At 42.2% G+C, this 18,339-nt stretch overlaps 1 protein-coding gene across 2 annotated transcripts in view; it reads left to right on the top strand.

Annotated features, from left to right (window-relative positions):
* ITGA9 (integrin subunit alpha 9) overlaps positions 1-18,339 on the top strand; it is a 213,621-nt gene that overhangs the window by 125,826 nt on the left and 69,456 nt on the right. For both annotated transcript variants that reach the window (XR_007378066.1, XM_048950756.1), the window contains exon 18: positions 6,494-6,644. Coding sequence is in view for 1 of the 2 variants with exons in the window: in XM_048950756.1 (XP_048806713.1) it covers positions 6,494-6,644 (151 nt within the window). In the remaining variant the exon portion in view is untranslated. The remainder of the gene's footprint in view (positions 1-6,493; positions 6,645-18,339) is intronic.

Below are 18,339 nucleotides of genomic sequence, written 5' to 3'. Positions count from 1 at the left end.
CAAAAACTTAACATCTAGCAATTCTGTCTTATATGAGCTTCCTCCGGTGCTGGATGGCCTTGATACACTACAGACCACAGTGCAAAGCAGATGCATTGTTGTTTTGGATTTACAGAATATTTCTTGACTGATAGTTAGCTGCATGCATGCACACACATTTGTTGTAAAGCTAGCTATGTTAACTTTTTCTGTAGCATATCCTGCAACTACAAAATCTGTTAAAGCTGAGTTTTGTTTCAGTTCACCAGGAAAATCCTCTTGCTGGTTCTGCCTGAGCTGTTGGCTTAAAATGAAGGAAATGGGATGGTGTAGATTTATGCTGGTTATCATGTTCGAGGTTGAGATGTAATTTACTCTTGACATATAACACCTGCTACTGCAAAAAAAAAACTTCCTAGAATAACAAACCTGTGCTGCTTCTAAATTTTCCTCTCTAATTAGCTGCCTTTCATTGACCTCTGAAGGTGACTGATGGATGGGGCACTGGTCTTTTTCTCTCTTGTCAATGCTCAGCTGACCATTTTTTTAAAATTACATATTAAACCCCAGCATTCCAGGAATGAGGCAAGTAATCAAACCTGTCTCATCAGGTTTTAATAGCTCTGTTTCTGAAGGCATGAGTTCTATGATAGAACTGTGGTTTGCGTGATGACTTTGATTTTCTGATTCCTAGAAACAATATTTTGCAAAGCGCTGCTTGACTCATTCTCAAACTGCACTTCCTTTCTATGGCTTCTGGAAATCAGTCTTCATTTCTATTAATATTTGTACTCTGGAACAGCCTGCTCAGAGAGGTTGTAGGGTCTGCTTCTCTGGAGACATTCAAATCCCACTGGACACGTTCCTGGATGACCCAATCTTGGTTTTCCTGCTCCAGCAGGACACGATGATCTTTTGAGTTCGCTTCCAATCCCCGACATTCTGTGATTCAACATTACTCTTCCACTGGAAAAATACATCGATTTTGGGTTTATTGTTTTTTGTTTTGTTGTTTTTCCACATCAGGCTGATGTATGCAACTTCCAGCTACATGCCAGGCACCATTTATCTTCTCCATTTGTTTCTGCCACTAGTTACTAGCTTTTGTTTGTGCTCTCACCTTAGGACACATATGCTCACACATGCACAGACAGCTGTCTCAGGAGCATAGTGTCATTGGTTTGCCGGACACAACTTGTTCTAACAAAAGATGTTGGTGTGTTTGCATTTCTTCAAGGGTGAAAGATTAGAAGTTCTGGAGATGTTCAGCCTGATCTTGCTTTCATGTGACAGTTCCATAAACCAGGGTAGCTTCACTCAAACCAAAAGCTACTTGCTAGAGTAAACACAGAAAACGGAGTTGGCTTCTTCCCCATTGTCTCTTAAGTTCTGTTTATAAAGGGTTTTGAACATCTGGGTACAATTGAAATTACTGATAATAAAAAAGAGAGGCAACGGATTTCTGCAGTGCGATAAGATAAGCAGTGTTTTGATGTGGATGCTGTGCCCTGCTCTGTACTTTCTACTTAAATTGGAAGACATTGGTGGCTGGTAGTTGCATCTGTGGTGTAGTTACGGGGGATTCATCTGGATGAATTACATTTGAGGAAGAGAATTTCCAAAGGAGCCTTCAAAACGTAATAACTAGTTGTAACTGTAAAGCACTCTGTTTCAAGACTCGTGAGAAGAAAAAACAACTTCCTAGAGTGTTGTTTTTGTTGTTTGTTTTTTTTTGCAGTTGTTCACTGCTTAAATTTATCTATTTGCTTACGTTAAGATGTAGGAAAGGTGGAAAAGATAGCATTCTTTGTCACATCCTTGAATTGCAATGTGAGACCTGAAGAGCTGGAGGGAGGAGCTGTGCCCCACAGCACAAACAGCTCTACCTCCTCAGCTCTGGACTCGCTGCAGCAGGTGCCTTTTTCATACAGGGTGTTTGATCCCTTCCTATGGGGAAGCATTGGCCTGTGTTATTTCATCATCCCAGAGGGCAGTGTTGGTGCCGTTTTAGTGCCATGCTCTGCCAATGCAGGCCCTCTCTTCAAATTCTGTTAAGTTTTTCCCGTCATTTGGACTATCTGCTATTCAAAGCAGACTGGGAGAGCAGAATTCAACTCTGGAAGCAGAAATGGTCATTAATGAAACAGGCTGCTGGGCCCAGAACTAGCTTACCATAGCTGGCTCCCTGCATCTCAGTTTGACTGCAGGAATCGGCTCTGTGAGGTCTCCTGCAGCACGTGGTAGCTGAAGTTTCTGTGCAAGAGGGGCAAGGCAGCAGTTCAGCTAACACCAAATTAACCATGGCATACAGAGTGTTTGCCTGAGCCCTTGCCTGGATTGCTTTGAGCTTTGCACAAAATGGAATGCACAGGTGATAGTGAGGCGGTGTAAGCAGGTAGCGTAAAATCCAATAGCACTTCCTTCCTGTGGGGTTGTTTCACGTGGGTTGGCTCTGCTTGTGGGGCTGTTAACTCTCTGTTTTGCTTTAAGACTTAGAATGGATTCTCAGAAGATGAGCTGAGAATCTGAGCTTTTCATTGGCTGTTGAGGTCAAAGTGTTTACAGAGCTCAAAGTTCAGCTGGCCCTTGGGTCTGTGACAAAACTCCCGAAGGAGAAAGGTTTTCAGAATTTAGACAAATATACTGAAGAAATATTTGTCAGGGAGACAAAATACAGACTCAGTATCATAGTGAATGCAAAAAACAACTGTGATGCTGATTGGTGACACTGTAAATATTTGGATCTGTCAGTGTTGTTCTCTCAGATCTATTATTGATCTAAAAGAAAGATGAGACTTTGGCAGTTTAATTTCATCTGTTGGAGATAGGGGACAGGCATGTTAGCCTTCAGTCACCTCAAGCCCTTCACCTTCATGCGGTCTGCCCCCAGCTGTGGCTTCCCCTGGCCATTGGGCAATAGCAGTGATTCATCATTCATTCAGATTTGCTGTAAGAAGAAAAAAGCTCATAATATTAAAGGGAAAGTCAGTGGCCCAGACCAACAGGGTAAGTACAACCCCACTACATTCCTTGACCTATGTATGAGCTGCTCAGGCTAAGGGGAAGCGCTAAATGCTTTTTAAATTCTTTAAAAAATGTTCTCAAGTACAGGAAATAGAGAAATATGTCCCTGCATACCTTTTGGAATGCAGATTATGTGTCCCTTGATCCACGTTAATAAAAACACTAGCATCTTGCAGGGTGGGGAAATGAAAAACTGCAGATCTTTTCTATTTGTTTTTCGCAGCTGGTCATCCTTCCCCCACTGGCTGTAGCACAAGGCCTTGGGATGAGCACTAACAAGGAATGTTAAAGTGCATTTAAAAAGAAATTGTTTTATCCTGGATCTTGAAAATTGAGTTTCTTTTTTTTTTTTTTTCTTTCCAGTGAAAAGCTGAATGAAGATTTTTGTTAACAATTGATGCATAGTAGCACAGCCAGTAGATTTAAAACCATGGTAGAATTGTCATCTGTGTAGCATAAAATTGGATCCTGATTTCCAGATTTTTTTATTACCTGCAATCTCACTCATGTGTGAAAGCTGCAGGTATGTCAGATTTATCTCCCTGTCCATGCTAATAATAGGTAGCGTGATGTTTTGTGTGCATCTGTGTCCATGGACGCAAACAGGGTTGCCTGTATTTAATCTACAGATTAACCAGAACATCTATGAATGTCATGTTTAATGCACACTACCTGGCACCACGGTGGCAGCAGAGCTGCTCCCACACTGCAATAGGTTGTGCTATGAGCAGCGAATGGGGCCTGGGAGCTCCCCTGTGAGCAGAGAGATTCTAATCCTTTCCTTATAGCAAGTGAGCCTGATTTGTTCCAGATGCATGCAGATTTAGTTACTTGCAAGTCTACCCTTGAAATGTGACTTACAGCACAAAGAATCACTAGTGTGCCCTCAGAAAGTGGCTTTTCTGTTTCTGCTTAGGAAAATGTTGTTATAAACATCATCATTTAGTTATGATGCACTTTTAATGGGTGATTAATAGCTTTGCCAAGGAGTATGACACCATAATGGTGTTTAAAATTATGTCTGTGTGGTTACTTTTGATCAGGATTTCATCTGAAAATTTTCTTCATAATTCAGTAGGAAGGACAGGATATCTGGGTCCCTTCCAACTTGGGATATTCTGTGATTATCTCTAAGTTAAATCTCAAATTGCTGCTGCCACCAATTCGCAATGGATTCTTTCCTCCTTTGCATATAATTCTCTTAAATATAAAGTTACTTTAGAAGGGAAAGAAGTAGTGGCAATGTCTATGTTAAATTGTAATTGTTGGACACGAATGTATAGAGTGCGTAACATGTAGTGCATAACATAAGTATCATGTAACTTTCCTTCGCTTATTGAAGTGATGCCTCCAGATTTTGCTAACAGGTTTGGTAGATGTTAACTCAGTTTTTGAAGAGACTACCAGAAGTGAGATTATAAAGTTCATGGCAAATAATTCACAGTTATAAGTGGTTGTCTTTATTTATTGCCTTGCAAATATGTGCTTTTGATTATTAATGAATCCCAGCTGATCATTTTGTGTATCTTCATCATTTGCATGCTTTTCAACACTAAATGTTGGCATAGGGGCCAAAAACATTAAATGCTTCCAAGCACTCTCATATAGTTGTCTCTTTCATTTGGTGCATAATAAGTAAAGATTCCGAGTATTTTGACCTCTCAAAAGAGTTTTTCAGTGGATCTTGTGAAGTGTACACTTTTGCAAATGTTTATTTGCACTGATAGCTGATTGCAAGAATGTACCAAAATGTTTAGAAAGCAAAGTGTCCAATTATAGGTAGGATTGATTGCTGTCTGCAGTTCAGTGAAAGCTGGAGAAAGCAGGCATGTTTCCCAAAGGTTTAGACTTGCTTTTTAAGAACTTCTGATCGAACTGTAAGCCATAGTTTTGGGCTGTAATAAATGAAGATCATCATAAATAAGTACAGGAAACCAATGGCATAAATATTGCCTGCATTATGTGGAAAAGTTGCACTCAAAATCCGCTAGCATCAGCTTCAAAGCCTGAGTCTACACCATCTTGCTCCAGACTTCCTCTACATCAGAGCCTTGGTTACTTCAGCCTGTCCCTTTGGAAACCCAGGTCTGGAAACTTTTTGCAAATGCAGAGACAGGTCAGTTTGCTCTGCTGTTGGAGTTTTGGTAGGGCTGCAGCTGGCAGAGTAAGGTTTGTAAGTGCCGTTATCTATGGAAACACCCTACTGATGCAGATGCTCCGGTTGCAACCCCATGAGTTCAGCTGGAGGCTGCCTTAAACATGTTCACATCCAGCACCTATGCCACTTTCAGACAATCTCTGATATACCAAGGTGTGGTGTGCACCAGTGCTACCGTCCCTGGTCAATCCTTCAAGAGATGTGTGAATGGCAGGCTGCGTGGCCACCTCTGGATTGCTGCGTGATTGCTGCATGCTACAGCCTGGATGTTGTGCAACAGCTTCTGCTAGGGTGGTGGTGTGTGGGGCCTGCAGGGCTCTGCCCTTTTCTGACCAGCTACTTGATGGTTTCCCTGTGATGCTGCCTCAATTTCTTCAGGGTATATGAATGATTTTACATTCCAGTTACGATCACTGTAGCCAGTTTGATATGTATATCTTCCCTCTCCCTTTCCCTTTTCCTTTTCCTTTCCATTTTTGAATGTATACCTGGTATATTGAATAAAATCTTTCAGTATATTTTTAATTCTTAGACCTGGAAGCCTGATACTGTATTTTCCTGTCATTTATCTTAAGCCTGTGTTCTTGTGAGCTCATCTTTTGGGGAGACTAACATGATTAAGCGTATACCAAGTAAAATGTGTGTAGTTGTGATCTGTGATGCCTTACTACAGTAGTGTACCGATTCAGGATGTATGGCTGTTACCTTAATTCAACCATTCTCTTGATTTTTCCATTTGCATGAACATGACTCCATCACGTTAAGTCCAGCAAAAACATCCAATGAAAGATTGGTTGCATTCAGTAGATGGTTATTATAACTTTCATACATTTTTCCATTCATACTAATTTCTGGACTTCATTTAACCCTCTTTTCCTTGTTTTTCACTGCATATACTGTAGTTCTAAGATATTCAGAAAGTTACTAGAATGTTTCAGTAACATTGAAAGACAAAATCAAAATAGATTTTGTGTTTGAATGGGAGCATAATGTACATAATGTTTTGTACTTGTTGCTTTTCACCCATCCTATTACTACAGTCTTCAGCCATTTTATTCCCAGTAAAACCATATCAACCATGAAATGGTTTTACATGAAAGTTGTGGGGTTTTCTTAAAATCACACAAGGCAGTGTAAGAACTGCCATTCATGAGCTGCTCGTTTTCCACACATCTGCCCATGCCATGCACTGGCTGTACAGTATGTTGCCGAATTACTGATCACAGTTGTATTGAGACCCTTCTGTGGGAGGAAGTAATTGTGTGAAAAGATCTGTGAAAAGATTGTGTGAGCTGCTGAAAATTAAACTGATGTAATTGTTTTTGCCCACAGTGTTGATGACAGGACAGCCTACCTGGCTCTGGGAGCAGTGAGGAACATCTCTCTTAACATTTCCATCTCTAACATTGGAGATGACGCCTACGACACCAATGTTTTCTTCAACTTTTCTGGGGAGCTCTTCTTCATCAAAATGTGGCAGAAGGTAAGAAAGGCCAGTGTTGCTGTGAGCAAATCTCTTCACGTTGAACCGGCTTACTTGCAAGATGTTGGAACATGGGTGGCCTTGTCCCCAGTACTGAGACATTTCAAAGTTGTTTCTGGTTATGCTGGGCTTGAATTTCTTCCAGGCTCTTTATGGAGGTTTTCTCTTTTGTGGGTTTGAGCTGTGTAAATGATACCCTTTGTGCTTCTACAGAAAAGAGCACTGTTATTTGGGGCAAGTTAATGAAATAGAAAGGTTGTTTGCTTGAAGTATTAAGGTATTAAGGGACAGACCTGTAGGATAGCAGAGGTCACTGATATGCGAAGGCCACAATGCATTTGGCCATGTTGGTCATCTCCTGGCCTGGATTCTTCTATTTTCTCCTTGCAGAAACCAAAATGCAAGGCTGTTCTTTGCTCATGTTTCAGTGCAAGTTTGGTTTTGGCCAGGGCACATCATTAGTTCCAAGAGCTCAAAAATACTTTTTATTTCACCTGCGTGGGCTCTCATGAAGATTTTGAGCTTTAGTCTCTCCACAGTTAGATTAAAATGCTCAAGTATTTTCATCAGCTTGAGTTTATCTAGGGTTGTTATATAAATACTGAATTGAGGTTTTTACAAACTGGCTATGATAGCTGTCTGCTTGAGTAATGTGAAAATAATTGTGCACAACAATAGATTTACAATAACAACATTTTGTTCCCGCTTTCTGTTGTGATTTGTGTCTCTTGGAGCTTTGCTATGCTTTGTAAGCCATAAGAGCAGTATTAAAAACAGTGGCACAACTGTCACAAAGTATGGGATTAACATGACTCTTTGGAACGATATTTTGCCATTATTCATCAAATTTTATAGAGGAAAACTGATCGATTTCGCCTATTATATACCTCTTAAACTGTCTTGTTACATTAAAGTATGAGAAATTCTGACATAAGTTAATTCTGTTGGTTTTCAGATTAGGCTGTGACCCTACACACAGTTACAAACCTGAGAAAGTTCTCTTTGCATTACAAGCTTCCATTATGGATATTATGTATTTGCAAGCGTGCAGTTTATCAGGAGAAAAAAAAAACAACAACACAAGGAATAAACCAGAAATGCCTTATCCCAATATGCAGCTTCTCCTTAATGGAATTTTACTTGAAGACTACCAGGGTGGCCCAGCTCCTGTTGAAGTCAGTGACAGGGCTTCCATTGCTCCACACTAAAGAGGAAGCCATTTGATGTATGTTTTTTAAAATACAGTTTGTTTTTCAATACTGTGCTTACATATTGTGTATTTTACATGCAGATGAACTGCAACGCTAGTTGCTTTCGTTGGCCTTCTTGGCCAATGCTGCCAGGGAACAAGCTGAAGATGATGTGCTGTTCCCGCTGTTCCCCTTGGTGTTTTACCTTGAGCTGAGATCTAAAGCAGACTTGAAACAGCTGTGCTAAAGGCTGTCTAGAAGGAGCAGTTTCTGGAAGCAGATGACATTGCTGTAGGGTTATCTCACCACTCATTGTCTTTGCTAATCGAAGCCAGCATTCTTTAAAAAATACAGAATAATAAAAAGCAGCACATATCAAAGCAATATATAGGCTTCTTTCTTCCTCAGGTCTTACAAGCAGTAGGAAGACATGTTATTCTGTTATTCCACTGTTTGTGTGATTGATTTGATAACGTGTTTTTGGTTTGGGGGCTTTTTTGATAGCTTAGTAACGGTTTTCTTGGGCAACTTTGCTTCCTCTCAATGAGCTTTTGCTTCAAGACATGCTAATGGATTGTTGGCCACACCATGCGTCCAGGTGGGAAACTGGATTACAATTCATAGCCTCAATTAGTGTTATATTTTCCGTAAGCTCCCTGAACAATGCTTCTCTAAAATAAAAATATAATGGATTGTGTTTTTCATAAACTACTCCCATCCCTTGACATCTATGCATAATATGTACTGTGCATGTACTTTAAATAGATTTTGTTCCTGGTTGAACACTGCCCAGGCAAAAATCCAGAATATAAAGTTGGAGTAAAAATGATGACTCATAAGATTTCCCTTAGCGGAGCAATTTCAGAATCAAAATTGCTGTTTGATGTTGGAAGCTTCTCGCTGCAGTGCTTTCTAACAAGTAACACTGGGGTGGAAGAGAAGGGTATCTTGACACTTTTCCTGAGCACTGTATTCAAAAAGGGTGAGGGGTGCCTTGAGTGCAGGATGGTAACACTCCTGTGATAACAGCCCCTTAAGGAGGGCAGCAGTGACAACACAAGTGAGACCACCACAGGAGCCCGGAGCCACCACTGGAGCCACCACTGACCCCGGAGCACTGCGTGATGAGCTATTTAACCAATCCTTTTGAAAGCATGTCAGTCTTCTGTTTAGCTTACTTGTGTCTGCAGTGGAGATTCTGGCAGATTCAGTCTGGCTGTTTCTTGCTATAGACTGGTCATGATGAAAACTTGACAGTGCAAATCTAATGCTGTTTTCCCAATGGAGTTGCAAGATGCCACAATTCATGTTTGATAAGGAAAGGATGAACAAGCCCACTGCTGGTTATGGTACGCTCCCTGAAGTGTGTTAGCAGGGATAGCTCTTTGCTCTGTGGAGGCTGAGAGTTCATGAGCCATGATGGGCAGAGCATCTGGCAGAGCTTTGCTGCTTCTCTGCAAGGTGAAAAAGTGTTTGCTGACTGACGTTGAAAAGGCTCAATTTATTCCACTGTCTGATTTTCCTGCTGTGCTGCTGCCAGTCCTCTCTGCTCCATGGATGGAGCCCAGCATTTTCTTTCCATAGCATCTGACAGGCAGCCCTCCTCCTGTGGCTCAGTACGTGGTGTGGGCTCCAGAGGACAGCTTCTCATCCCTGCCCACCCTGTGGTGGTCTCACTTGTGTTGTCACTGCTGCCCTCCTTAAGGGGCTGTTATCACAGGAGCGTTACCATCCTGCACTCGAGGCACCCCTCACCCTTTTTGAATACAGGAAGAGACTGTTCTGGAGAAATGAACACCTAATGACAGAGCAGCAAAGGGGTGAAATTCCTGAATTCTTAACGTACAGTGTGGGTTTAATCTCCAGTAGCTAAATGTGCAAACTATTTTCCATTCAGTGTGGTTTCATTAAACATGTAGTGTCGTATGAAAGTAACAACATCCATGTAATTTTTCAGTTCTTCCTAACGCAGTGGAATTAAACTGAGATTTTAGAAGCCAGATATAATATTTTCTTTTTTTTCTTTTTATTAAATAATGTCAGGGAAAAAAAAAGTTCTCTCAAAGCTGAGCAAAGCCTGGGTTTCTTTTCAGGAGTCTGACAAAGTTTGATCATCAGTGTAACTCCTCCTGTGCAAGATTTACAGTTCAGATACAGCAAGAAGTGGTGTTTCTTACAGGTGCATGGGAGGATTGCAGTGTAGTCAATTTCAGGAGGTGTCCACTAGAATAAATGTTCCTTTTGAGATACGAAGACATGTAATTGCTCTCCCCCCCCCTCTCTCTCCCTCTTTTTTTTTTTTTTTTATTTATTAAAAAGAAAGGAGTTGGACATCTCACCTGTTCCCTTTGGCTTTAAGTAATGTTGATACAGATTGGCCATCTCTTCTGTGTACAGTAGATTTGCTAATTAATTAATTTTTTTTTTTTAATCTTAAAGTTCATTGTCCCATAATCACAATTCAACTCCAAGAATGCTACTTCAGAGCCTGAAAAACCCACTTAACAGATGTGTTGTTGCCACTTCTGTGTAGAATGCAGAATTCTGTTTGTGTGCTATGGAGTCTGGGACAGGAATAACAAGCTATCACTTCTGATTTTGACATCATTTTGCATCTATTGGAATTGCCATCTGACTTGTGAAGTTTTGCTGAAAATGCTTCTCAGAAATAAGCTCCTTACTAACCATTTATTAGCTGCTGCTCGGAGCAGAAGGGTATTTTTAGTATAGTTGCAGAGAAAACACCATAAGCTTTCTGGCAGCTGGCCCTTGTCAGAGATTTCCCAGGTAGGCTGATACAACAGCCACCACTGAAAGGTGAAATTCCATTCTTCTGCACCTGCTCTCATGATACAGCCTTTTCCCCTTCTTTTTTGGGAGTGGATATTCTTCAGGTTCAGTGTGATGAATGGGCTTCCCAAGGGTATCAGGTGAGTGCAGGGAGAGCAATGGAAGCACATCATCAAGGAGCTGAGTTTGGGTGTGAATGTAGGCAGGGCCATATCTTTATGAAATCAGTTCAGGAGGTTGTATCCCAATGGTATAAAAACAACATATGTAACATAATAATAATAATATAACCAACAATAACCCAGTATCTATAGCATTAATCTCTGGCTGCTCCTGAAGTTCTCTATGAGAGCCAGAGGGAACATCTCAGGGTTAAAGAGAGAGGAGGTCAGGAAGTCCTGCTGCTGACTGTCATTCCCAACCGTGGTTTATTTCTGTTTTCAGGCATGCTCCCAGCATCCAGAGCCAGCTGTGTTAGCACTCCTGCTGCTTCTCACAACAGCTTTCACCAGCAACAGCTGGATGAAATTTGTGGGGCTGGGCCCAGGGCAGAGAGAGCTGCAAGGTTATGGCTTCCTAGAATGTATGAATTTCTTGTAATTCCTCTGTGTGCATCTGAAACCTTGGTGCTCATTATGAATACAGTGATAACCTGAGTCACGCTGCTGATGGGCTCTGTGGTTTCTCTTCTGACAAGTAGTGCGGTGCCTTGTCTGGGTTAGCAGGCAGGTCAGGTACAAACCTAATCTGGCTGTTTGAGAGCTTGCTTCCATCTCCTGACAAAGAGAGCCCAGAAAAGCTGTGCACGCAGGAAGAATTTAATTTTTTTCCAGTTTGGAAATTCTCTTACACTAGTTGCCCATGCTGCTCATACTTTCTAAGGGTCCTGTCAGAGTAGGATTCTGATAGAGCCCAAAAGCCTAGGACACATGCCCTCTTTTAGATCCACTTGTGCCAGTGGAAGACACCACAGATCCTGGGTATTCTTAATATCTCTTTTCCAGTGGTTATTGCTCCTTTAGGTCCACTGGCACAGAAGCTAGCTGGTTAGCAGTAACCTCTTAAATTAGTGGTTTGAGTTAAGCTAGCTGATGTTGTATGGAGTGAGCTGGAGTTGCTCCTGTCATCCCCTCTGCTGGGGTGTCAGGATAGCAATCCCGAGTGGTGTGGAAACTGTAAGCTCTGTGCTGGCACAAGCATGCCTGTAAGGCTGTCCAAGCAATACATCACATATGTGAAGGGATGGTAACCCTTTGGCCAGGAGAGCTTTTATTGCCAGAATTCAGAAGTATGAGCAGAATAGCAGTCATCTTCACGTGGTGCTTCCATGCTCCTGTGAATCTAATGCTTACCTGTTGTGCTGGGGTGCATCCTTGAGTACAGCTGTCTAATTTCTTGACTGAGAAGAAAAAATGCTCGCAATTCAAGCTGTCTGACTTCATTGCTTATTTTACGTAGGTTGCTTTGGAAGTAATGCCTCATGTATTGCCCCTCACTATGAGGAAGACATCAAGGCCTTGGAGCATGTCCAGAGAAGGGCAGTGGAGCTGGTGGGGGTCTGGAACACGGGTCTTATGAGGTGCAGCTGAGGGAGCTGGGATTGTTTAGTCTAGAGAAGAGGAGGCTCAGGGGAGCTCTCTACAACTACCTGTAAGGAGACTGTGGCATGGTGGGGTTCAGCATCTTCTCCCATGTAACAGTGATAGAAGGAGGGAGGTTGTGGAGTCTCCTTCTCTGGAGATGTCCAAGACCTGCCTGGATGCCGACCTGTGCGACCTGCTGTAGGGAACCTGCTTTGGCAGGGGGTTGGACACGATGAGCTCTGGAGGTCCCTTCCAACCCCTACAATTCTGTGATTCTGTGAATTAGGAAAAAATTTTTCTCTGAAAGAAAGCGTGGTCAGGCACTGGAACTGGCTGCCCAGGGAAGTGGTTGAGTCACTGTTTCTGGAGGTGTTCAAGAAATATTTAGATGTTGTACCAGGGGACATGTTTTAGTGGGAAAACATTGGAAGGGAAGTGGATGGTTGGACTAGATGGTCTTGGAGACCTTTTCCAATCTTGGTGATTCTGTGATTCTACAGTTCTGTGATTTATTTCCACTGAAACTGTAGCAGGTACAAAGAGCACAATAGCACTGTTTGGTAGAGCCTCTTCTCAGCACTATTTCTCAGTGCTGTCACTGCCATTAGCTATGCATTTTTTCCGGTGAGGAACAAGGCCCCACACAGAACATGAATGTGGCACTGGAGAAGGTTGTCCAAAAATGCCCCATCCCTGGAGGCATCCAAGATTTGGGCCCTGGGCAACCTGAGCTAGTGGTTGGCACCCCAGTCCACATTGCAGGAGTTGGAAATAGATGACCTTTAAGGTCCCTTCCATCCTAAGCCATTCTATGATTCTAAGATTCTTTGCTGTGCTTATAAATATCTGTGTCAGTGGAGGTCATCGACTGTTTCACAGCTACTGTGATGATGTTGTTAGGAAAATGTTGCCCATACAGCCCCAGCTTTCATCATCCCAACCAGATGGAAATCAGAATGTGCCAAATCCAGACAGTATAGTGGGTGTGGTAGGGCAGTCCAGCCAAGACTGGCAATGTGCTCCACGGTCTTTAGAATGATATGGGGCCTGGCATTATCGTGTTGGCCTGAGTGGAAATTTGAGTCTTCAGCTTAGTCACTGGCACGAAGTAGCTCTTCATTTTGTGGTGTGACAGCTGTGCGTGGTTGTCTGGAATGTGACTGGTCTTTCATATCATTGCCTGCACTGCTGAAATGAACCACCTACCACCTCACTGTGCTGACACCCACTGTTTGGTCCCCATGAATGTTCAGCAAGCATCAATCAATGCCAATGGAGGAAATCAGTTCTGTACCTTTGCTTCATACACAGTTCCGTGTTAGACACCTTTTTGTCAAACTGCCCCTCTGTTGCTGTCTGTCACGCAACAACAGAATGTAAAGGAATGTTGGTGGGAAGGTTCAACCTTTACTGCTCTACTACCAACATCCACCTCTGACATCTTGTGCCAACATAATAAAACAGGAGGCATTACTTTCGGAACAACCCTTGTAATTTTCTTTTTTACTATGAATATGTATTGAAAACTTTAGAATCATAGAATGGCTTGAGTTGGAAGGGCTCTCAGTGATCATCTAGTTCCAACCTCCCTGCTGCGTGTAGGGTTGCCAACCACTAGGTCAGCTTACCCAGAGCCCCATCCATCCTGGCCTTGAACGCCTACAGGGATGGGACACCCACAGCTTTTCTGGGCAGCTCTTCCAGCACCTCGCCACACTCTCATTGAAAAATTTGCCCAACATCTAATCTAAAAGCCTAACTTTCATGCTTTGTTAAGGGTAAGAAGTAACATTTTTATCAGGGCAGAGATTACTGGATGTGTTTGCTATCCCCTAGTCTTAGCAGGTAAGAATTGAAGGCTAAGCTTCTGATCCAGACTTTCCTTTAGAGATTCACGTATCACTTGCATAGTGACTGAAGACATTTGCTGCACTGGATTTAGTTGTGTAACTAGTACTGATAGTCCTGTAAATTATCCTCTTACTGTGTGTATTTGAAATAAATCTTAGTTATTTTTTCCCAACAAATTAGCTCAATGAATAGAATACAAAATCCCCCAAGTCTGTTAGCACAATCCCTATTGGAATGATTCAGAAGTCATGATTTTGCAGGAATGTAGATCTTGTTCTGTTTAGTGCTGGAAGAACCAATGTGAGTTTGATCGTTTAAATCCTATTTTCAGGAGCAGCTTAACACTTAAAAATCAGATTGAAGGTTGATAACATGTACATTTCCAAAACCCTCAGGCCTTGCAAAACTGGATGTGGCTAACTCCAGCTGGCTTTGAAGATCCGAGTTTTTGCAGTCTTAAGCTATTTGTCTTGAAAAATGACTTGATGTAGAGAATCATCAAATACGTATCCGCAGGAAGCAGCAGAAATTCCAAATTCAAGAACAGAATACCTTTCATGACGTGTGTGTTTCTTTTGGGTGAGGTTAGAGTGAAAAATTGTTCCGTGATATCAAAAGGTGGCGTTAATGTATGTGAGAATAGGGGAGGTTTATTTGTTTTAAAACACCTTGTAGCACCTTAAAACAGTAGGCTGTAGTCAGACATTGCTTCTGAAGACTCAGTGGTGCTGGAGTAGCATGCCAGATACACTGAGTTTTCTGCTGATCAGATTGGGCTGTGCTCTGGGTTTTGTGATGAGGAGAGTGATTACCCTGGAAGTAGCTCATCATGACTGTTAATGTGACCGTTTCCATATATAACTGGATGTAAAAGTAGGGGTTTGGGGGAATAGCCTGGGATAATCTGTGTGGTTCCAATTAAGGGAGGTTTTATTTGACTGCCTAGCCCCGTTCTCCCCATGAACCTAGAAGGGGAATGACTTTCTGAAGGAAGAAGAGCGATGTGGATGAATACACTTATGTGAATTCACTTTTTTTGGAGGCCGGAAGGCAGCCTGTGCTGTAGCAGAGCCTGCTGATGATAAATAAGGTCCCACAAGCTGGAGTGCCACGTACAAAAGTAAGGAAGAATTTCCTCAGCTTTTAGTGGCTGTAATTGCAGAATGAGGTTGTTGAGCATGGGAGTTGTTTTTGTTGTAACCTGAAGTTTCAGTCTATTGATTTTCTGGTATGAGAGGTCAATTCTGTTCCTCTAGGAGTTTCCTTTCATCACTTCTGAGACAGGCGGATCAAGATGGTGCCAGAAGATAACTGATACCCTGAGCAGAAAATCCCAGAGAATTGTGTAAATATATACATTCAGGTTGCCAAGTTCTGTGGCAGGAAGTGGTGGTGATTGCTGTCTTTAATCTAGTTGTTCAGATTTCTCCCGTGATGCTAAGAGGATCTATTGAAAAAAACCCTCTTTAAATATTCTCAATAAGCATAAGGCATGATACTGCAGTCAGATTTTATAAAGATGTGCAAAGAACGACTTTAAAGGAAAAAAACAAAACATCCATGCAACAACAGCACAAACAAAAACTACCAACAACCAGCCAAACAAACACAAAACAACTCTATTTTATTTGCAGTCAAAAAGATTAGTAAGGTGTAAAGGCTTCTGAGCTGAAAATCTTCTAAGCTGAGGGATTTGTGTTTGCACCTAAGCAGTGAGCAGCTTTGGCTTGGTACCAGTGCTATGTTTTTCTGACCCTCCTATGAATTGATGGAATCTCCTGATTGATTCCGGTGTAAAAGGCAAGTCCCGGCCGTTATTTGTTCTTAATTTTTTTTTTGCATTGTTTCCTCTCCCTCTTTCTGCTCATTCTTTTTTCTTCCTTCAAATACACCCAGAAGAGCTTGATTTCTTTTAAAGAATGAGGCAAGGTTGGCTCCCTCCTCTCAGCATGTCCCTCCTTGAGCAGCATTTGCTCAGTCTTGTGTTCAGCCAGGATCATCCTGATCTCAGCCTTACTGCTAAGCTTTTGTTTTTTCCTAAAACAAGCAAACAAACAACAACAATTTTGCAACTTTTCAATGTCCCAGTGCAGAAGGTAATAATTTATATCTTTGCATTTCATCAGTGTCACTAGATAATACAGTATTTATCATGTCATCAGTTTCTTCTGTGGAAAAAGTCCTGGTGTGCCTCGCATTTGGGTTTCTGCGTGACCAAAACCCTGTGTGTGTTTTCAAAAGGCATTTGGTTTGGCATTGCATTTTGGTGACTGAGGTAGGCTGAGGTAAGGTTTGTTAATTCCAGTAAAATGCTCAAATGCCAAACTCATTATTACTGTTATTACCTTAACAGTATTTTCTGCACTAGAGAATTACCACCAAAGAAGAAGGGGAAAAAAGCTTTTTTTATTATTACAATTTGTTTTTAATCTATTTTTTTTTTAGTAGTAAGCTTTTCCACTTGCTTTTTCGTTGAACTGTGTTTAGTTGATGACATTTGAATTTATTTCCTGACCTTGCTCTCAATTTAAGCTTTTCATTATAACTCCAAGAGGGAATAGCTGTATTGCAGTTGAATACGCTAATATTCAGTATAATTGATGGCCTACACACAGGAGATTCCTTATGTGGGCATATATTATCTGTGCTTTCAAAAATACCACTAGGAAATGAATGTTGATTCTCTGGTTTCTGCCACCTTGTGTTTTTTTCTGTTTCTCATTTTGAGAAGCGTGTTTTTAAATATTTGTTTTTGTTACTGAAAAATAATAATGTTACAACCCACGAGTTATCTGTAGTATTGGAAAAAACAACTCTCCTGCTGTTGTTGCCAGGCAACTGTGATTCCATAGTGTGAGATGCATGTGTGTGCACATGTAACATCTAGCTGTGTAGTCAGGATGGAGGAAAGCTTACTCCAGGGTCCTTTCTCCTCCTAATGACTTTCGTGTCCCTGTGTTTTGCTTGGGCTGTTGAAGAGCACGCGCTCATGTACATGAGAATGTGTTACTGATATGAAGCTTATTTCAGTGTTATTATGCACAGGTCATGAAGGAATAATCTAATCCACAACAAGACAGGTTGTCATCCACAATTATTCGAAATAAATGTGTAATCAAATGAAGTGCACTGCTGGCAGGTTAAAAAACATGTGTAGGTTGGTTATGCGTGTAATGATTATGAATAATATAAAGTCATGCCAGTGTGTAATTCTGGGCATGCATTCTTTTGGACACTAAGGAGAACTTCATTTGCTAGATAACTGCCTTGTATCTACATATTTAATCATACAAATTTTCTGTAGTTCTTCTCTCTAAATTGGAAAGGTATGGATTTGAAGGATGGACTGTTCAATGGATTAAGAATTGGCTGGCTGGATGCAGCCAAAGGGTTGTGATCCATGATTCTGTGTCAGGGTGGAGGCCGGTCACAAGCGGTGTCCCACAGGGGTCGGTCTTGGACCGGTGCTGTTCGACATCTTCATCAATGACACAGATGATGGCATCGAGTGCAACCTCAGCAAGTTTGCAGGTAACACCAAGCTGAGGGGTGCAGTCGATACATTGGAGGGAAGGGAAGCCATCCAGAGGAACCAGGGCAGGCTGGAGAAGTGGGCCCATGTGAATTTAATGAGATTCAACAAGGCCAAGTGCAGGGTGGTGCACTTTGGTTGGGGCAGTTCCAGGCATATGTGCAAACTAGGAGAAGAACTCCTTGAGAGCAGCCCTGCGCAGAAGGACTTGGGGTCCTGGTGGATGAGAATCTGGCCATGAGGCAGCAGTGTGCGCCTGCAGCCCGGAAGGCCAGCTGTGTTCTGAGCTGCATGAAAAAGGGGCGGCCAGCAGGAGAGGGAGGTGATCGTCCCCCTCTGCTCGGCTCTTGTGAGGCCCCATCTGCAGCGCTGCGTCCAGGCCTGGGGCCCCCAGCACAGGAAGGACGTGGAGCTCTGGGAGCGGGGCCAGAGGAGGCACTGAGATGAGCAGAGGGCTGGAGCTCTGTGTGAGGAAAGGTTGAGGGAACTGGGCTTGTTCAGCTTGGAGAAGAGAAGGCTGCGGGGAGACCTCATGGTGGCCTTCCAGTACTTGAAGGGAGCATATAAACAGGAGGGGAATGGCTGTTTGTGAGAGTGGGTGGTGATAGGACAAGGGGGAATGGTCAAAAGCTGCATCTTCACATTTTTATAAGCAAAGGTTTTATGTTGGTTTGAAAACTGGTTATGAAACGGGCACTGTTTTGTAACAATTCTGTACACAAAGATTTGAGTGTTTTGGAGATCAGGGA

Source organism: Lagopus muta, chromosome 7, assembly GCF_023343835.1.
Source record: "Lagopus muta isolate bLagMut1 chromosome 7, bLagMut1 primary, whole genome shotgun sequence".
NCBI lineage: Eukaryota > Metazoa > Chordata > Aves > Galliformes > Phasianidae > Lagopus > Lagopus muta.
The sequence above is the reverse complement of the archived record's forward strand: the minus strand, read 5'-3'. Positions and strand labels throughout refer to the sequence as shown.